The following is a 23,372-nucleotide window of genomic DNA, read 5'->3' as shown; positions in this document are numbered from 1 at the left end:
CTCTCTCTCACTGGAATCCAATATCAATGTGATCTCTCTCTGTCTCCGGATTCCAATATCACTGTGAGCTCTCTCTCTAGAATCCAATATCACTGTGAGCTCTCTCTCTCTAGATTCCAATATCACTGTGAACTATCTCTCTCTCTCTAGATTCCAATATCACTGTGAGATCTCTCTAGATTACAATATCACTGTGAGCTCTCTCTCTGTAGATTCCAATATCACTGTGAACCATCCCTATCTCTCTAGATTCCAATATCACTGTGAGTTCTCTCTAGATTCCAATATCACTGTGAGCTCTCTCTAGATTCAAAGATCATTGTGAGCTCTCTCTCGCTAGATTCCAATAGCACTGTGAGCTCTCTCTCTAGAATCCAGTATCACTGTGAGCTCTCTCTCTCTCACTGGAATCCAATATCACTGTGATCTCTCTCTGTCTCCGGATTCCAATATCACTGTGAGCTCTCTCTCTAGAATCCAATATCACTGTGAGCTCTCTCTCTCTAGATTCCAATATCACTGTGAACTATCTCTCTCTCTCTAGATTCCAATATCACTGTGAGATCTCTCTAGATTACAATATCACTGTGAGCTCTCTCTCTCTAGATTCCAATATCACTGTGAGCTCTCTCTCTAGAATCCAGCATCACTGTGAGCTCTCTCTCTCTAGATTCAATATCACTGTGAACAATCTCTCTCTCTCTAGATTCCAATATCACTGTGAAGTCTCTCTAGATTCAAAAAGCATTGTGAGCTCTATCTCTGGAATCCAGAATCACTGTGACCTCTCTCTCTCTCACTAGAACCCAATATCACTGTGATATCTCTCTGTCTCTGGATTCCAATATCACTGTGAGATCTCTCTCTCTCTCTATGTTCCAATTTCACTGTGAGCTCTCTCTCCCTATCTTGAATCCAATATCATTGTGAGCTCTCTCTCTAGATTCCAATAGCACTGTGAGCACTCTCTCTCGATTCCAATAGCACTGTGAGCCCACTCTCTAGAATACAATATCACTGTGAGCTGTCTCTCTCTCTCTAGATTCCAATATCACTGTGAGATCTCTCTAGATTCCAATATCACTGTGAGCTCTCTCTCTCTAGATTCCAATATCACTGTGAGCTATCTCTCTCTCTCTAGATTCCAATATCACTGTGAGCTCTCTCTTTCTTGATGGCAATATCACCGTGAGCTCTCTCTCTCTAGATTCCAATATCACTGTGAGCTCTCTCTCTCTCGCTAGATTCCAATATCACTGTGAGCTCTCCCTCTCTCTCTAGAATCCAATATCATTGTGAGCTCCCTCTCTCTTGATTCCAATATCACTGTGAGCTCACTCTCTAGAATCCAATATCACTGTGAGCTCTCTCTCTCTAGATTCCAATATCACTGTGAACCATCCCTCTCTCTCTAGATTCCAATATCACTGTGAGTTCTCTCTAGATTCCAATATCACTGTGAGCTCTCTCTAGATTCAAAGATCATTGTGAGCTCTCTCTCGCTAGATTCCAATAGCACTGTGAGCTCTCTCTCTAGAATCCAGTATCACTGTGAGCTCTCTCTCTCTCACTGGAAACCAATATCACTGTGATCTCTCTCTGTCTCTGGATTCCAATATCACTGTGAGCTCTCTCTCTCTCTCTCTCTAGATTCCAATTTCACTGTGAGCTCTCTCTCTCTATCTTGAATCCAATGTCATTGTGAGCTCTCTCTCTCGATTCCAATATCACTGTGAGCTGTCTCTCTAGATTCCAATATCGCTGTGAACTCTCTGTCTCTAGAATCCAATATCACTGTGAGCACTCTCTCTCGATTCCAATAGCACTGTGAGGTCACTCTCTAGAATCCAATATCACTGTGAGCTCTCTCTCTCTAGATTCCAATATCACTGTGAACTATCTCTCTCTCTCTAGATTCCAATATCACTGTGAGATCTCTCTAGATTACAATATCACTGTGAGCTCTCTCTCACTAGATTCCAATATCACTGTGAGCTCTCTCTCTAGAATCCAGTATCACTGTGAGCTCTCTCTCTCTAGATTCAATATTACTGTGAACAATTTCTCTCTCTCTAGATTCCAATATCACTGTGAAGTCTCTCTAGATTCAAAAAGCATTGTGAGCTCTATCTCTGGAATCCAGAATCACTGTGACCTCTCTCTCTCTCTCACTAGAACCCAATATCACTGTGATATCTCTCTGTCTCTGGATTCCAATATCACTGTGAGATCTCTCTCCCTATCTTGAATCCAATATCATTGTGAGCTCTCTCTCTAGATTCCAATAGCACTGTGAGCACTCTCTCTCGATTCCAATAGCACTGTGAGCCCACTCTCTAGAATACAATATCACTGTGAGCTCTCTCTCTCTCTTGATTCCAATATCCCTCTGAGCTATCTCTCTCTCACTAGATTCCAATATCGCTGTGAGATCTCTCTAGATTCCAATATCACTGTGAGCACTCTCTCTCTAGATTCCAATATCACTGTGAGCTCTCTCTCTCTCTCGCTCTCAAGATACCAATATCACTGTGAGTTCACTCTCTCTAGATTCCAATATCACTGTGAGCTCTCTCTAGATTCAAATATCATTGTGAGCTCTCTCTCTCTAGATTCCAATATCACCGAGAGCTCGCTCTCTCTAGATTCCAATATCACTGTGAGCTCTCTCTCTCTCTCTCTAGATTCCAATATCACTGTGAGCTTTCCCTCTCTCTCTTGAATCCATATCATTGTGAGCTTCCTCTATCTTGATTCCAATATCACTGTGAGCTGTCTCTCTAGATTCCAATATCACTGTGAACTCTCTCTCTGTAGAATCCAATATCACTGCGAGCACTCTCTCTCGATTCCAATATCACTGTGAACTCTTTCTCTCTCGATTCCAATATCACTGTGAATTCACTCTCTCTAGAATCTAATATCACTGTGAGCTCTCTCTCTAGAATCTAATATCACTGTGAGCTCTCTCTGTCTCTGGATTCCAATATCACTCTGAGCTCTCTCTCTCTCACTAGAATCCAATATCACTGTGAGCTCTCTCTGTCTCTGGATTACAATATCACTCTGAGCTCTCTCTCTCTCCAGATTCCAATAACACTGTGAGTTCTCTCTCTCTAGATTCCAATATCACTGTGAGCTCTCTCTAAATTCCAATATCACAGTGAGCTCTACCTTTCTCTCTCTAGATTCCAATATCACTGTGCGCTCTCTCTCTAGATTCCAATATCACTGTGAACTCATCTCTCTCTCTTGATTCCAATATCCCTGTGAGTTCTCTCTCTCTAGATTCCACATTCACTGTGAGCTTTCTCTAGATTCCAACATCACTGTGAGCTCTCTCTCACGATCTAGAATCCAATATCATTGTGAGCTCTCTCTCCCTCTCTAGATTCCAAGATCACTGTGAACTCTCTCACTCTAGATTCCCTTTCACTGTGAACTCTCTCAATTCCAATATCTCTGTGATCTCACTCTCTAGATTTAAACATCGCTGTGAGCTCGCTCTCTCTAGATTCCAATTTCACTGTGATCTATCTCTCTCTAGAAACCGATGTCATTGTGAGCTCGCTCTCTCATGATTCCAATATCCCTGTGAGCTATCTCTCTCTCTCTAGATTCCAATATCACTGTGAGATCTCTCTAGATTCCAATATCACTGTGAGCTCTTTCTCTCTAGATTCCAATATCACTGTGAGCTATCTCTCTCTCTAGATTCCAATATCACTGTGAGCTGTCTCTCTATCTCTAGATGCCAACATCACCGTGAGCTCTCTCTCTCTAGATTCCAATATCAGTGTGAGCTCTCTCTCTAGATGCCAATATCACTGTGAGATCTCTCTTGATTCCAATATCACTGTGAGCTCTCTCTCTCTAGATTCCAATATCACTGTGAGCTATCTCTCTCTCTCTAGATTCCAATATCACTGTGAACTCTCTCTAGATTCAAAAAGCATTGTGAGCTCTCTCTCTCTAGATTCCAATAGCACTGTGAGCTCTATCTCTAGAATCCAGTATCACTGTGAGCTCTCTTTCTCTCACTAGAACACAATATCACTGTGATCTCTCTCTGTCTCTTGATTCCAATATAACTGTGAGCTGTCTCTCTAGTTTCCAATATCACTGTGAACTCTCTCTCTCTAGAATCCAATATCACTGTGAGCACTCTCTCTCGATTCCAATATCACTGTGAGCTCTCTCTCAGTCTCGATTGCAATATCACTGTGAATTCACTCTCTCTTGATTCCAATATCACTGTGAGCTCTCTTTGGATACAAATATCATTGTGAGCTCTCTCTCTCTAGATTCCAATAGCACTGTGAGCTCTCTCTCGAGAATCCAATATCACTGGGAGCTCTCTCTCTCTCACCAGAATCCAATATCACTGTGAGCTCTCTCTCTCTCGATCTATAACCCAATATCATTGTGAGCTCTCACTCTAGATTCCAATAGCACTGTGAACTCACTCTCTAGAATCTAATATCACTGTGAGCTCTCTCTCTCTAAATTCCAATATCCCTGTGAGATCTCTCTCTCTCTAGATTCCAATATCACTGAGTTCTCTCTCTCTAGATTCCCTTTCACTGTGAACTCTCTCAATTCCAATATCTCTGTGATCTCACTCTCTAGATTTAAACATCGCTGTGAGCTCGCTCTCTCTAGATTCCAATTTCACTGTGATCTATCTCTCTCTAGAAACCGATGTCATTGTGAGCTCGCTCTCTCTTGATTCCAATATCCCTGTGAGCTATCTCTCTCTCTCTAGATTCCAATATCACTGTGAGATCTTTCTAGATGCCAATATCACCTTGAGCTCTCTCTCTCTAGATTCCAATATCACTGTGAGCTCTCCCTCTCTCTCTAGAATCCAATGTCAATGTGAGCTTCCTCTCTCTTCATTCCAATAACTCTGTGAGCTGTCTATCTAGATTCCAATATCACTGTGAGCTATCTCTCTCTAGATGCCAATATCACCGTGAGCTCCCTCTCTCTAGATTCCAATATCACTGTGAGCTCTCTCTCTCTCTCTCTCTAGATGCCAATATCACTGTGAGTTCACTCTCTCCAGATTCCAATATCACTGTGAGCTGTCTCTCTAGATTCCAATATCACTGTGAGCTCTCTCTCTCTCGATTCCAATATCACTGTGAGCTCTCTCTCTCTAGATGCCAATATCACCTTGAGCTCTCTCTCCCTAGGTTCCAATATCACTGTGTGCTCTCTCTCTCTCTCTCTCTCTAGATTCCAATATCACTGTGAGCTCTCCCTCTCTCTCTAGAATCCAACATCATTGTGAGCTCCCTCTCTCATGATTCCAATATCACTGTGAGCTGTCTCTCTAGATTCCAATATCACTGTGAACTCTCTCTCTCTAGAATCCAATACCACTGTGAGCATTCTCTCTCGATTCCAATAGCACTGTGAGCTCACTCTCTAGAATCCAATATCACTGTGAGCTCTCTCTCTCTCTAGATTCCAATATCACTGTGAGCTATCTCTCTCTCTCTAGATTCCAATATCACTGTGAGATCTCTCTAGATTCCAATATCACTGTGAGCTCTCTCTCTCTAGATTCCAATATCACTGTGAGCTATCTCTCTCTCTCTCTAGATTCCAATATCACTGTGAGATCTCTCTAGATTCCAATATCACTGTGAGCTCTCTCTCTCTAGATTCCAATAGCACTGTGAGCTCTCTCTCTCTAGATGCCAATATCACCGTGAGCTCTCTCTCTCTAGATTCCAATATCACTGTGAGCTCTCTCTAGATTCAAATATCATTGTGAGCTCTCTCTCTCTAGATTCCAATATCACAGTGAGCTATCTCTCTCTCTCTAGATTCCAATATCACTGTGAGCTCTACTCTCTCTCTCTAGATTCCAATATCACTGTGAGCTCTACTCTCTCTCTCTAGATGCCAATATCATCGTGAGCTCTCTCTCTCTAGATTCCAATATCACTGTGAGCTCTCTCTCTCTCTCTGGATGCCAATATCACTGTGAATTCACTCTCTAGATTCCAATATCACTGTGAGCTCTCTCTCTCTAGATTCCAATATCACTGTGAGCTATCTCTCTCTCTCTAGATTCCAATATCACTGTGAGATCTCTCTAGATTCCAATATCACTGTGAGCTCTCTCTCTCTAGATTCCAATAGCACTGTGAGCTCTCTCTCCCTAGATGCCAATATCACCGTGAGCTCTCTCTCTCTCGATTCCAATATCACTGTGAGCTCTCTCTCTCTCTCTCTCTTGATGCCAATATCACTGTGAATTCACTCTCTCTAGATTCCAATATCACTGTGAGCTCTCTCTAGATTCAAATATCATTGTGAGCTCTCTCTCTCTAGATTCCAATATCACTGTGAGCTATCTCTCTCTCTCTAGATTTCAATATCACTGTGAGCTCTACTCTCTCTCTCTAGATGCCAATATCATTGTGAGCTCTCTCTCTCTAGATTCCAATATCACTGTGAGCTCTCTCTCTCTGTCTAGATGCCAATATCACTGTGAATTCACTCTCTAGATTCCAATATCACTGTGAGCTCTCTCTCTCTAGATTCCAATAGCACAGTGAGCTCTCTTTCTAGAATCCAATATTATTGTGATCTCTCCCTCTAGATCCCAATATCACTGTGAGCTCGCTCTCTCTAGATTCCAATATCACTGTGAGCTGTCTCTCTAGATTCCAATAACACTGTGAGCTCTCTCTCTATATTCCAATATCACTGTGAGCTCTCTCTCTAGATTCCAATATCACTGTGAGCTATCTCTCTCTCTCTAGATTCCAATATCACTGTGAGCATTCTCTCTAGAATCTAATATCAGCTCTGAGCTCTCTCTCTCTAGATTCCAATATCACAGTGAGCTCTCCGACTAGATTCTAATATCACTGTCAGCTGTCTCTCGATTCCAATATCACGTGGAGCTCTCTCTCTCTAGATTCCAATATTACCGTGAGCTGTCTCTCTCTCTATATTCCAAATATCACTGTGTGCTCTCTCTCTCTAGATTCCAATATCACTGTTAGCTCTCTCTCTCTCTCTCTCTCTAGAATTCAATATCACTGTGAGCTCTCTCTGGATTCCAATTTCACTGTGAGCTCGCTCTCTCTCTCTCTCTGGATTCCAATATCACTGTGAGCTCTCTCTCTCTCTCTAGATTCCAATATCACTGTGAGATCTCTCTAGATTCCAATATGACTGTGAAGTCTCTCTCTCTAGATTCCACTATGACTGTGAAGTCTCTCTCCCTAGATTCCAATATCACTGTGAGCTCTCTCTCTCTAGATTCCAATTTCACTGTGAGCTCTCTCTCTGGATTCCAATATCACTGAGAGCTCTCTCTCTCTCTCTAGATTCCAATATCACTGTGAGATCTCTCTAGATTCCAATATGACTGTGAAGTCTCTCTCTCTAGATTCCAATTTCACTGTGAGCTCTCTCTCTCTAGATTCCAATTTCACTGTGAGCTCTCTCTCTGGATTCCAATATCACTGTGAGCTCTCTCTCTCTCTCTAGATTCCAATATCACTGTGAGATCTCTCTAGATTCCAATATGACTGTGAAGTCTCTCTCTCTAGATTCCAATATCACTGTGAGCTCTCTCAGTTTCCAATTTCAGACTGAAAGCTTGGTTCTGCCAAGCCTCTTCCTAATGTTGCACTGTCTCTCTCACAGCTCTGGACCCTCCACGAAACCTGTCCGTCAGTGATGTGAGTCGAAGGAGCGCCCTTATCTCCTGGCAGCCCTCCCAGGCTGAAATTGAGAACTATGTGCTGCTGTACGAGGACAGCAGTGGACAGCGGAAGGTAGGTCGGGGCTCCTGTTTATTTTTGCAACTACTTTTTGCTAAGCCCGGGCCTGTAGTGTAAAATGTATGATCAGCTGGGACTGAGGAATTTTTGAAACGCTTGTCTGTGCAAGTGTGAGAGAGAGAGAAGGTCTCACTTTGTCACCATTTCCTGTTCTCTCGGGATTTGTCAATAAAGGAGACAGTCAAACCTTACAGTTTCCCATCCAAGCTTCTTGCCAAAAATAAACCTTCCTTTTCCTTTAACCTTCTCCCCTGGATCTTCCTGCCCTGGACTCCGATTGCTACAAACTGGTGCAATCTGGTGACCAGTGTTAAAAATCACAAACTATCCGATAATGCCTGCACTGTTGAAGCTGATATATAAGATCAACTCCTGTTGGAACGCAGCATGCCAGATCACTGGGATCATAGAATCATAGAATTAACAGTGCAGAAGGAGTCCATTCGGCCTATCAAGACTGCAGCAGCCCTTTGAAAGAGCACCCCACTCAAACACATACCTCCACCCTATCATTGTAACCCAGTAACACCATCTAACGTTTTTTGGATGCTGAGGGAAATTTAGCATGGCCAATCCTGGTATTCTGCACATCTTTGGAATATGGGAGGAAATCAGAGCCCCCGGAGGAAACCCAAGCAGACACGGGGAGAACATGCAGACTCCACACAGACAGTGACCCAAGCCGGCAATCGAATCTGGGACCCTGGAGCTGTGAAGCAACAGTGCTAAGACACCGTCTATTCTGCACAAATACACACACGGCACTGACTGTGATACAGATCGCACTCTGCTCTACACCAACACACACAGCACTGACTGTGATACTGATCACTCTCTGTTCTACACCAACACACACAGCACTGACTGTGATACAATAATATATAAGTTAATTTAAGGGTAAGATATGTCAGGAGAACTCATACCCATGCCACGCTCCGCGTGTGCGATGTGGGAGTTCAGGGACACTTCCGGTGTCCCTGACTCCTTCATGTGCAGGAAGTGTGTTCAGCTGCAGCTCCTGTTAACAAACAAAAAGAACAAAGAAATGTACAGCACAGGAACAGGCCCTTCGGCCCTCCAAGCCCGTGCCGACCATGCTGCTCGACTAAACTACAATCTTCTATACTTCCTGGGTCCGTATCCCTCTATTCCCATCCTATTCATGTATTTGTCAAGATGCCCCTTAAATGTCACTATCGTCCCTGCTTCCACCACCTCCTCCGGTAGCGGGTTCCAGGCACCCACTACCCTCTGCATAACAAACTTGCCTCGTACATCTACTCTAAAGCTTGCCCCTCTCACCTTAAACCTATGCCCCCTAGTAATTGACCCCTCTACCCTGGGGAAAAGCCTCTGACTATCCACTCTGTCTATGCCCCTCATAATTTTGTAGACCTCTATCAGGTCTCCCCTCAACCTCCTTCATTCCAGTGAGAACAAACCGAGTTTATTCAACCGCCCCTCATAGCTAATGCCCTCCAAACCAGGCAACATTCTGGTAAATCTCTTCCGCACCCTCTCTAAAGCCTCCACATCCTTCTGGTAGTGTGGCGACCAGAATTGAACACTATACTCCAAGTGTGGCCTAACTAAGGTTCTATACAGCTGCAACATGACTTGCCAATTCTTATACTCAATGCCCCGGCCAATGAAGGCAAGCATGCCGTATGCCTTCTTGACTACCTTCTCCACCTGTGTTGCCCCTTTCAATGACCTGTGGACCTGTACTCCTAGATCTCTTTGACTTTCAATACTCTTGAGGGTTCTACCATTCACTGTATATTCCCTACCTGCATTAGACCTTCCAAAATGCATTACCTCACATTTGTCCGGATTAAACTCCATCTGCCATCTTTCCGCCCAAGTCTCCAAACAATCTAAATCCTGCTGTATCCTCTGACAGTCCTCATCGCTATCCGCAATTCCACCAACCTTTGTGTCGTCTTCAAACTTACTAATCAGACCAGTTACATTTTCCTCCAAATCATTTATATATACTACAAAGAGCAAAGGTCCCAGCACTGATCCCTGTGGAACACCACTGGTCACAGCCCTCCAATTAGAAAAGCATCCTTCCATTGCTACTCTCTGCCTTCTATGACCTAGCCAGTTCTGTATCCACCTTGCCAGCTCACCCCTGATCCCGTGTGACTTCACCTTTTGTACTAGTCTACCATGAGGGACCTTGTCAAAGGCCTGACTGAAGTCCATATAGACAACATCCACTGCCCTACCTGCACCAATCATCTTAGTGACCTCCTCGAAAAACTCTATCAAGTTAGTGACACGACCTCCCCTTCACAAAACCATGCTGCCTCTCACTAATACGTCCATTTGCTTCCAAATGGGAGTAGATCCTGTCTCGAAGAATTCTCTCCAGTAATTTCCCTACCACTGAAGTAAGGCTCACCGGCCTGTAGTTCCCTTGATAATCCTTGCTACCCTTCTTAAACAGAGGAACAACATTGGCTATTCTCCAGTCCTCCGGGACATCCCCTGAAGACAGTGAGGATCCAAAGATTTCTGTCAAGGCCTCAGCAATTTCCTCTCCAGCCTCCTTCAGTATTCTGGGGTAGATCCCATCAGGCCCTGGGGACTTATCTACTTTAATATTTTTTAAGACACCCAACACCTCGTCTTTTTGGATCTCAATGTGACCCAGGCTATCTACACACCCTTCTCCAGACTCAACATCTACCAATTTCTTCTCTTTGGTGAATACTGATGTAAAGTATTCATTTAGTACCTCGCCCATTTCCTCTGGCTCCACACATAGATTCCCTTGCCTATCCTTCAGTGGGCCATCCCTTTCCCTGGCTACCCTTTGCTTTTTATGTACGTGTAAAAAGCCTTGGGATTTTCCTTAACCCTATTTGCCAATGACTTTTCGTGACCCCTTCTAGCCCTCCTGACTCCTTGCTTAAGTTCCTTCCTACTTTCCTTATATTCCACGCAGGCTTCGTCTGTTCCCAGCCTTTTAGCCCTGACAAATGCCTCCTTTTTCTTTTTGACGAGGCCTACAATATCACTCGTCATCCAAGGTTCCCGAAAATTGCCGTATTTATCTTTCTTCCTCACAGGAACATGCCGGTCCTGTATTCCTTTCAACTGCCACTTGAAAGCCTCCCACATGTCAGATGTTGATTTGCCCTCAAACATCCGCCCCCAATCTATGTTCTTCAGTTCCCGCCTAATATTGTTATAATTAGCCTTCCCCCAATTTAGCACATTCATCCTAGGGCCACTCTTATCCTTGCCCACCAATACTTTAAAACTTACTGAATTGTGGTCACTGTTACCGAAATGCTCCCCTACTGAAACATCTACCACCTGGCCGGGCTCATTCCCCAATACCAGGTCCAGTACCGCCCCTTCCCTAGTTGGACTGTCTACATATTGTTTTAAGAAGCCCTCCTTGATGCTCCTTACAAACTCCGCCCCGTCTAAGCCCCTGGCACTAAGTGAGTCCCAGTCAATATTGGGGAAGTTGAAGTCTCCCATCGCCACAACCCTGTTGTTTTTACTCGTTTCCAAAAACTGTCTACCTATCTGCTCCTCTATCTCCTGCTGGCTGTTGGGAGGCCTGTAGTAAACCCCCAACATTGTGACTGTACCCTTCTTATTCCTAATCTCTACCCATATAGCCTCACTGCCCTCTGAGGTGTCCTCCCGCAGTACAGCTGTGATATTCTCCCGAACCAGTAGCGCAACTCTGCCTCCCCTTTTACATCCCCCTCTATCCCGCCTGAAACATCTAAATCCTGGAACGTTTAGCTACCAATCCTGCCATTCCCTCAACCAGGTCTCTGTAATGGCAAGAACATCATAGTTCCAAGTACTAATCCAAGCTCTAAGTTCATCTGCCTTACCCGTAATACTTCTTGCATTAAAACAATGCACTTCAGGCCACCAGACCCGCTGTGTTCAGCAACTTCTCCCTGTCTGCTCTGCCTCAGAGCCCCACTGTCCCTATTCCCTAGTTCTCCCTCAATGCTCTCACCTTCTGACCTATTGCTCCCGTGCCCACCCCCTTGCCATACTAGTTTAAACCCTCCCGTGTGACACTAGCAAACTTCGCGGCCAGGATATTTATGCCTCTCTGGTTTAGATGCAACCCGTCCTTCTTGTATAGGTCACACCTGCCCCGGAAGAGCTCCCAGTGGTCCAGATTACGGAAACCCTCCCTCCTACACCAGCTGTTTAGCCACGTGTTTAGCTGCTCTATCTTCCTATTTCTCGCCTCACTGGCACGTGGCACAGGGAGTAATCCCGAGATTACAACCCTAGAGGTCCTGTCTTTTAACTTTCTGCCTAGCTCCCTGAACTCCTGCTGCAGGACCTCATGCCCCTTCCTGCCTATGTCGTTAGTACCAATATGTACAACGACCTCTGCCTGTTTGCCCTCCCCCTTCAGGATGCCCTCTACCCGTTCGGAGACATCCTGGACCCTGGCACCAGGGAGGCAACATACCATCCTGGAGTCTCTTTCACATCCACAGAAGCGCCTATCTGTGCCCCTGACTATAGAGTCCCCTATTACTATTGCTCTTCTGCGCTTTGACCCTCTCTTCTGAACATCAGAGCCAGCCGTGGTGCCACTGCTCTGGCTGCTGCTGTTTTCCCCTGATAGGCTATCCCCCCCGACAGTATCCAAAGGGATATACCTGTTCGAGAGGGGGACAACCACAGGGGATTCCTGCACTGACTGCCTGCCCTTTCTGGTGGTCACCCATTTCTCTGCCTGCACCTTGGGTGTGACCACCTTTATATAACTGCGATCTATGATACTTTCTGCCACCTGCATGCTCCTAAGTGCATCCAATTGCTGCTCCAACCGAACCATGCGATCTGTGAGGAGCTCCAGTTGGATGCACTTTCTGCAGATGAAGCCATCCGGGACGCTGGAAGCCTCCCGGACCTTCCACATCTCCCAGTCAGAGTACTGCACCCCTCTAACTGACATTGTGTCAATTAATTAAAATTAAAATTAAAAAAAATTTTTTTTTAAAAAATATATATATTTTTTTAATTTCAAAGTTACTGCTAACTATCTGTTTCCTAGCACTAGATTTCTAATAGAAATGCGAAAGCTAAATATAGTACTCTCTGATCTCTGGCTTAGATACCCCTCTAAATTATAATTAAGTAATTATGTTTAATTAGTTACCAATGCTTAATTTTTTAAATTTAGTGTAGATTCCCAACCAGCCACTCAGGTCACAGCTTTTCTGTGATGTCACTTCAGTTTCCCCCCGACACACACAATTTGAAAAAGGTACAAAAGTAAAAATGAGTAAAAATCACTTACTTACCTTCTTACCTTCTGAGTGTCTTAGATGTTCTCAAGTTCGCTCCCTGACAGAGACTGCTCCTCCACCTCCGAACCTTGACCTGCACAATGTTAATAATATAATATAATAATAATATAATATGGCACTTACCTCACACCAATGCGTCTTATTATTAGGTTAGAGGAGGAGGGCGGGTGGGAGACACTACACGTGTAGTGTCTCGGGTTTCCTCTCCACCAGAATTTATTGGTTGGGGGGGGGAGGGGGGGGGGTCTTCCCAGAAGTCCGCGGGTCAAAAAAAATAAAACAGAAAAGAAGTGTTTTTTTAAAAGGATGCACTTACCTCCCTGAAGTCACTTGCGCACCGCTCCCGCTGAAATCGACTGGCCTGCTCCTGCGAAGGTAAGAGTTTTTAAAGGATACACTTACCTCCCTGAAATCACTTGCGCACCGCTCCCGCTGAAATCGACTGGCCTGCTCCTGTGAAGGTAAGAGTTTTTAAAGGATACACTTACCTCCCAGAAATCACTTGCGCACCGCTCCCGCTGAAATCGACTGGCCTGCTCCTGTGAAGGTAAGAGATTTTAAAGGATACACTTACCTCCCTGAAATAACTTGCGCACCGCTCCCGCTGAAATCGACTGGCCTGCTCCTGTGAAGGTAAGTGTTTTTTAAAAGGATACACTTACCTCTCAGAAATCACTTGCGCACCGCTCCCGCTATAATCGACTGGCCTGCTCTTGTGAAGGTAAGAGTTTTTAAAGGATACACTTACCTCCCTGAAATCAGTTGCGCACCGCTCCCGCTGAAATCGACTGGCCTGCTCCTGTGAAGGTTAGAGTTTTTAAAGGATACACTTACCTCCCTGAAATCACTTGCGCACCGCTCCCGCTGAAATTGACTGGCCTGCTCCTGTGAAGGTAAGTGTTTTTATAGTTAGGTGTTAGACCGCCTGATGGCTCTGGAGCTGCGGATGGAATCACTTTGGAGCATCCGCGATGCTGAGGATGTCGTGGATAGCACGTTCACTGAGTTAGTCCCACTGCAGGTGAAAATTGCTGAGGGAGATCGGCAATGGGTGACCAAAAGACAGAGCAAGAGTAGGAAGGCAGTCTACGTGTCCCCTGCGGTCATCTCACTGCACACAGCACTGGCTGTGATACAGATCGCACTCTGCTCTACACCAACACACACACAGCACTGACTGTGATACAGATCGTACTCTGCTCTACACCGGTACACACACAGCACTGACTGTGATACAGATCACTCTCAGCTCTTCACCAACACACACACAGCACTGACTGTGATACAGATCACTCTCTGCTCGACACCAAAACACACAGCACTGACTGTGATACAGATCGCAATCTGCTCTACACCGACACACACACAGCACTGACTGTGATACAGATTACTCTCCGCTCTGCACCAACACAGACAACACTGACTGTTATACAGATCACTCTCTGCTCTACACCAACACACACACAGCTCTGACTGTGATACAGATCACTCTCCGCTCTGCACCAACACAGACAACACTGACTGTGATACAAATCACTCTGCTCTACACCAACACACACAGCACAGACAATGATACAGAACACTCTCTACTCTACACCAACACACACAGCACTGACTGTGATACAGATCACTCTCTGCTCTACACCAACACACACACAGCACTGACTGTGATACAGATCACTCTCTGCTCTACACCAACACACACTGCACTGGCTGTGATACAGATCACTCTCTGCTCCACACCAACACACACACAGCACTGACTGTGATACAGATCACTGTCTGCTCTACACCAACACACACACAGAACTGGCTGTGATACAGATCACTCTCTACTCTACACCAACACACACAGCAGTGACTGATACAGATCACTCTCTGCTCTGCACCAATAGTCAGCACTGACTGTGATACAGATTGGACTCTGCTCTATACCAACACACACAGCACTGACTGTGATACCGATCACTCCCTGCTCTACACATACACACACAGCACGGACTGTGATATAGACCACTCTTTGCTCTACACCAACACACACAGCACTGACTTTGATACAGATCACCCTCTGCTCTACATCAACACACACAGCACTGACTGTGACACAGATTGCACTCTGCTCTATACCAACACACACAACACATACTGTGATACAGATCACTCTCTGCTCTGCACCAACACACACACACCACTGACTGTGATACAGTTCACTCTCTGCTCTACACCAACACACACACAGCCCTGACTGTGATACAGATCACTCTCCGCTCTGCACCAACACAGACAACACTGACTGTGATACAGATCACTGTCTGCTCTACACCAACACACACACAGAACTGGCTGTGATACAGATCACTCTCTACTCTACACCAACACACACAGCAGTGACTGATACAGATCACTCTCTGCTCTGCACCAATAGTCAGCACTGACTGTGATACAGATTGGACTCTGCTCTATACCAACACACACAGCACTGACTGTGATACCGATCACTCCCTGCTCTACACATACACACACAGCACGGACTGTGATATAGACCACTCTCTGCTCTACACCAACACACACAGCACTGACTTTGATACAGATCACCCTCTGCTCTACATCAACACACACAGCACTGACTGTGATACAGATTGCACTCTGCTGTACACCAACAGACACACAGCACTTACTGTGATACAGATCACTCTCTGCTCTGCACCAACACAGACAGCACTGACTGTGATACAGATCGCACTCTGCTCTACACCGACACACACACAGCACTGACTGTGATACAGATCACTGTCCGCTCTACACAAACACACACAGCACTGACTGTGATACAGATCACTCCCTGCTCTACACCAACACACGCAGCACTGACTGTGACACAGATTGCACTCTGCTCTGCACCAACACAGACAGCACTGACTGTGATACAGATCGCACTCTGCTCTACACCGACACACACACAGCACTGACTGTGATACAGATCACTGTCCGCTCTACACAAACACACACAGCACTGACTGTGACACAGATTGCACTCTGCTCTATACCAACACACACAACACATACTGTGATACAGATCACTCTCTGCTCTGCACCAACACACACACACCACTGACTGTGATACAGTTCACTCTCTGCTGTACACCAACACACACACAGCAGTTACTGTAATACAGATCACTCTCTGCTCTGCACCAACAGAGACAGCACTGACTGTGATACAGAACTTTCTCGGCTCTACACGAAAACACACAGCACTGACTGTGATACAGATCACTGGCTGCTCTACACCAACACACACAGCACTGACTGTGATGCAGATCACACTCTGCTCTACACCAACACACACAGCACTGACTGTGATACAGATCACTCTCTGCTCTGCACCAACACAGACAGCACTGACTGTGATACAGATTGCACTCAGCTCTAGACCAACACACACAACACATACTGTGATACAGATCACTCTCTGCTCTGCACCAACACAGATAGCACTGACTGTGATACAGATTGCACTCTGCTCTATACCAACACACACAGCACTGACTGTGATACCGATCACTCCCTGCTCTACACATACACACACAGCACTGACTGTGATACAGATCACTCTTTGCTACACACGAACACACACAGCACTGTCTGTGATATAGACCACTCTCTGCTCTACACCAACACAGACAGCACTGACTGTGATACAGATTGAACTCTGCTCTACATCAACACACACAGCACTGACTGTGATACAGATCACTCTCTGCTGTACACCAACACACACACAGCACTGACTGTGATACAGATCACTCTCTGCTCTGCACCAGCACAGACAGCACTGACTGTGATCCAGATCACTCTCTGCTCTGCACCAACACACACAGCACTGACTGTGATACAGATTGCACTCGGCTCTATACCAACACAAACACAGCACTGACTGTGATACAGATCACTCCCTGCTCTACACCAACACACACAGCACTGACTGTGATACAGATTGCACTCTGCTCTACATCAACACACACAGCACTGACTGCGATGCAGATCACTGTCTGCTCTACACCAACACACACAGCACAGGCTGTGATTCAGATCACTCTCTGCTGTACACCAACACACACAGCACTGACGGTGATACAGAACACTCTCTGCTTTACAGCAACACACACAGAACTGGCTGTGATACAGATCACTCTCTGCTCCACACCAACACACACAGCACAGACAATGATACAGAACACTCTCTGCTTTACAGCAACACACACAGAATTGGCTGTGATACAGATCGCAATCTGCTCTACACCAACACACACAGCACAGGCTGTGATTCAGATCACTCTCTGCTGTACACCAACACACACAGCACTGACGGTGATACAGAACACTCTCTGCTTTACAGCAACACACACAGAACTGGCTGTGATACAGATCACTCTCTGCTCCACACCAACACACACAGCACAGACAATGATACAGAACACTCTCTGCTTTACAGCAACACACACAGAACTGGCTGTGATACAGATCGCAATCTGCTCTACACCAACACACACAGCACTGACTGTGATACAGATGACACTCTGCTCTGCACCAACACAGACAGCACTGACTGTGATACAGATTGCACTCTGCTCTATACCAAGACACACATCACTGACTGTTATACAGATCACTCTCTGTTCTACAGCAACAGACACAGCACTGACTGTGATACAGATTGCACTCGGCTCTATACCAACACAAACACAGCACTGACTGTGATACAGATCACTCCCTGCTCTACACCAACACACAGAGCACTGACTGTGATACAGATTGCACTCTGCTCTACATCAACACACACAGCACTGACTGCGATGCAGATCACTGTCTGCTCTACACCAACACACACAGCACAGACTGTGATTCAGATCACTCTCTGCTGTACACCAACACACACAGCATTGACGGTGATACAGAACACTCTCTGCTTTACAGCAACACACACAGAACTGGCTGTGATACAGATCACTCTCTGCTCCACACCAACACACACAGCACAGACAATGATATAGAACACTCTCTGCTTTACAGCAACACACACAGAACTGGCTGTGATACAGATCGCAATCTGCTCTACACCAACACACACAGCACAGGCTGTGATTCAGATCACTCTCTGCTGTACACCAACACACACAGCACTGACGGTGATACAGAACACTCTCTGCTTTACAGCAACACACACAGAACTGGCTGTGATACAGATCACTCTCTGCTCCACACCAACACACACAGCACTGACAATGATACAGAACACTCTCTGCTTTACAGCAACAGACACAGAACTGGCTGTGATACAGATCGCAATCTGCTCTACACCAACACACACAGCACTGACTGTGATACAGATGACACTCTGCTCTGCACCAACACAGACAGCATTGACTGTGATACAGATTGCACTCTGCTCTATACCAAGACACACAGCACTGACTGTGATACAGATCACTCTCTGTTCTACAGCAACAGACACAGCACTGTCTGTGATACAGATTGCACTCTGCTCTACATCAACACACACAGCACTGACTGTGATACAGATCACTGTCCACTCTACACAAACACACACAGCACTGACTGTGATACAGATCACTCCCTGTTCTACACCAACACACACAGCACTGACTGTGATACAGATCACTCCCTGCTCTACACCAACACACACAGCACTGACTGTGACACAGATTGCACTCTGCTCTATACCAACACACACAACACATACTGTGATACAGATCACACTCTGCTCTGCACCAACACACACACACCACTGACTGCGATACAGTTCACTCTCTGCTGTACACCAACACACACACAGCACTTACTGTAATACAGATCACTCTCTGCTCTGCACCAACAGAGACAGCACTGACTGTGATACAGATCATTCTCGGCTCTACACGAAAACACACAGCACTGACTGTGATACAGATCACTGTCTGCTCTACACCAACACACACAGCACTGACTGTGATGCAGATCACACTCTGCTCTACACCAACACAAACAGCACTGACTGTGATACAGATCACACTCTGCTCTACACCAACACACACAGCACTGACTGTGATACAGATCACTCTCTGCTCTGCACCAACACAGATAGCACTGACTGTGATACAGATTGCACTCTGCTCTATACCAACACACACAGCACTGACTGTGATACCGATCACTCCCTGCTCTACACATACACACACAGCACGGACTGTGATATAGACTACTCTCTGCTCTATACCAACACAAACAGCACTGACTGTGATACAGATCACACTCTGCTCTACACCAACACACACAGCACAGACAATGATATAGAACACTCTCTGCTTTACAGCAACACACACAGAACTGGCTGTGATACAGATCGCAATCTGCTCTACACCAACACACACAGCACAGGCTGTGATTCAGATCACTCTCTGCTGTACACCAACACACACAGCACTGACGGTGATACAGAACACTCTCTGCTTTACAGCAACACACACAGAACTGGCTGTGATACAGATCACTCTCTGCTCCACACCAACACACACAGCACTGACAATGATACAGAACACTCTCTGCTTTACAGCAACAGACACAGAACTGGCTGTGATACAGATCGCAATCTGCTCTACACCAACACACACAGCACTGACTGTGATACAGATGACACTCTGCTCTGCACCAACACAGACAGCATTGACTGTGATACAGATTGCACTCTGCTCTATACCAAGACACACAGCACTGACTGTGATACAGATCACTCTCTGTTCTACAGCAACAGACACAGCACTGTCTGTGATACAGATTGCACTCTGCTCTACATCAACACACACAGCACTGACTGTGATACAGATCACTGTCCACTCTACACAAACACACACAGCACTGACTGTGATACAGATCACTCCCTGTTCTACACCAACACACACAGCACTGACTGTGATACAGATCACTCCCTGCTCTACACCAACACACACAGCACTGACTGTGACACAGATTGCACTCTGCTCTATACCAACACACACAACACATACTGTGATACAGATCACACTCTGCTCTGCACCAACACACACACACCACTGACTGTGATACAGTTCACTCTCTGCTGTACACCAACACACACACAGCACTTACTGTAATACAGATCACTCTCTGCTCTGCACCAACAGAGACAGCACTGACTGTGATACAGATCATTCTCGGCTCTACACGAAAACACACAGCACTGACTGTGATGCAGATCACACTCTGCTCTACACCAACACAAACAGCACTGACTGTGATACAGATCACACTCTGCTCTACACCAACACACACAGCACTGACTGTGATACAGATCACTCTCTGCTCTGCACCAACACAGATAGCACTGACTGTGATACAGATTGCACTCTGCTCTATACCAACACACACAGCACTGACTGTGATACCGATCACTCCCTGCTCTACACATACACACACAGCACGGACTGTGATATAGACTACTCTCTGCTCTATACCAACACACACAGCACTGACTGTGATACAGATTGCACTCTGCTGTACACCAACAGACACACAGCACTTACTGTGATACAGATCACTCTCTGCTCTGCACCAACACAGACAGCACTGACTGTGATACAGATCGCACTCTGCTCTACACCGACACACACACAGCACTGACTGTGATACAGATCACTGTCCGCTCTACACAAACACACACAGCACTGACTGTGATACAGATCACTCCCTGCTCTACACCAACACACGCAGCACTGACTGTGACACAGATTGCACTCTGCTCTGCACCAACACAGACAGCACTGACTGTGATACAGATCGCACTCTGCTCTACACCGACACACACACAGCACTGACTGTGATACAGATCACTGTCCGCTCTACACAAACACACACAGCACTGACTGTGACACAGATTGCACTCTGCTCTATACCAACACACACAACACATACTGTGATACAGATCACTCTCTGCTCTGCACCAACACACACACACATCACTGACTGTGATACAGTTCACTCTCTGCTGTACACCAACACACACACAGCACTTACTGTAATACAGATCACTCTCTGCTCTGCACCAACAAAGACAGCACTGACTGTGATACAGAACTTTCTCGGCTCTACACGAAAACACACAGCACTGACTGTGATACAGTTCACTGGCTGCTCTACGCCAACACACACAGCACTGACTGTGATGCAGATCACACTCTGCTCTACACCAACACAAACAGCACTGACTGTGATACAGATCACACTCTGCTCTACACCAACACACACAGCACTGACTGTGATACAGATCACTCTCTGCTCTGCACCAACACAGACAGCACTGACTGTGATACAGATTGCACTCTGCTCTATACCAACACACACAGCACTGACTGTGATACCGATCACTCCCTGCTCTACACATACACACACAGCACTGACTGTGATACAGATCACTCTTTGCTACACATGAACACACACAGCACTGTCTGTGATATAGACCACTCTCTGCTCTACACCAACACAGACAGCACTGACTGTGATACAGATTGAACTCTGCTCTACATCAACACACACAGCACTGACTGTGATACAGATCACTCTCTGCTGTACACCAACACACACACAGCACTGACTGTGATACAGATCACTCTCTGCTCTGCACCAACACAGACAGCACTGACTGTGATACAGATTGCACTCTGCTCTAGACCAACACACACAACATACTGTGATACAGATCACTCTCTGCTCTGCACCAACACACACAGCACTGACTGTGATACAGATTGCACTCTGCTCTACACCAACACACACAGCACTGACTGTGATACAGATCACTCCCTGCTCTACACCAACACACACAGCACTGACTGTGACACAGATTGCACTCTGCTCTATACCAACACACACAACACATACTGTGATACAGATCACACTCTGCTCTGCACCAACACACACACACCACTGACTGTGATACAGTTCACTCTCTGCTGTACACCAACACACACACAGCACTTACTGTAATACAGATCACTCTCTGCTCTGCACCAACAGAGACAGCACTGACTGTGATACAGATCATTCTCGGCTCTACACGAAAACACACAGCACTGACTGTGATACAGATCACTGTGTGCTCTACACCAACACACACAGCACTGACTGTGATGCAGATCACACTCTGCTCTACACCAACACAAACAGCACTGACTGTGATACAGATCACACTCTGCTCTACACCAACACACACAGCACTGACTGTGATACAGATCACTCTCTGCTCTGCACCAACACAGATAGCACTGACTGTGATACAGTTTGCACTCTGCTCTATACCAACACACACAGCACTGACTGTGATACCGATCACTCCCTGCTCTACACATACACACACAGCACTGACTGTGATACAGATCACTCTTTGCTACACACGAACACACACAGCACTGTCTGTGATACAGATTGAACTCTGCTCTACATCAACACACACAGCACTGACTGTGATACAGATTGCACTCTGCTCTATACCAACACAAACACAGCACTGACTGTGATACAGATCACTCCCTGCTCTACACCAACACACACAGCACTGACTGTGATACAGATTGCACTCTGCTCTACATCAACACACACAGCACTGACTGCGATGCAGATCACTGTCTGCTCTACACCAACACACACAGCACTGGCTGTGATTCAGATCACTCTCTGCTGTACACCAACACACACAGCACAGACGGTGATACAGAACACTCTCTGCTTTACAGCAACACACACAGAACTGGCTGTGATACAGATCACTCTCTGCTCCACACCAATACACACAGCACTGACTGTGATACAGATGACACTCTGCTCTGCACCAACACAAACAGCACTGACTGTGATACAGATTGCACTCTGTTCTACCGCAACAGACACAGCACTGACTGTGATACAGATTGCACTCTGCTCTACATCAACACACGCAGCACTGACTGTGATACAGATCACTCTCTGCTGTACACCAACACACACACAGCACTGACTGTGATACAGATCACTCTCTGCTCTGCACCAACACAGACAGCACTGTCTGTGATACAGATTGCACTCTGCTCTATACCAACACACACAGCACTGACTGTGATACAGATCACTCTCTGCTCTACACCAACACACACACAATTCTGACTGTGATGCAGATAGCACTCTGCTCTACAGC

General features: G+C 45.9%; 1 protein-coding gene across 6 annotated transcripts in view; it reads left to right on the top strand.

Annotated features, from left to right (window-relative positions):
- Positions 1 to 23,372, top strand: part of tnr (tenascin R (restrictin, janusin)) — a 793,807-nt gene that overhangs the window by 580,988 nt on the left and 189,447 nt on the right. For all 6 annotated transcript variants that reach the window (XM_072511798.1, XM_072511799.1, XM_072511802.1 and 3 more), the window contains one exon: positions 7,678 to 7,808. In XM_072511798.1, coding sequence (XP_072367899.1) covers positions 7,678 to 7,808 — 131 coding nt within the window. The remainder of the gene's footprint in view (positions 1 to 7,677; positions 7,809 to 23,372) is intronic.

Source organism: Scyliorhinus torazame, chromosome 7, assembly GCF_047496885.1.
Source record: "Scyliorhinus torazame isolate Kashiwa2021f chromosome 7, sScyTor2.1, whole genome shotgun sequence".
Lineage (NCBI taxonomy): Eukaryota > Metazoa > Chordata > Chondrichthyes > Carcharhiniformes > Scyliorhinidae > Scyliorhinus > Scyliorhinus torazame.
This window is presented reverse-complemented; position numbering and strand designations above follow the sequence as displayed.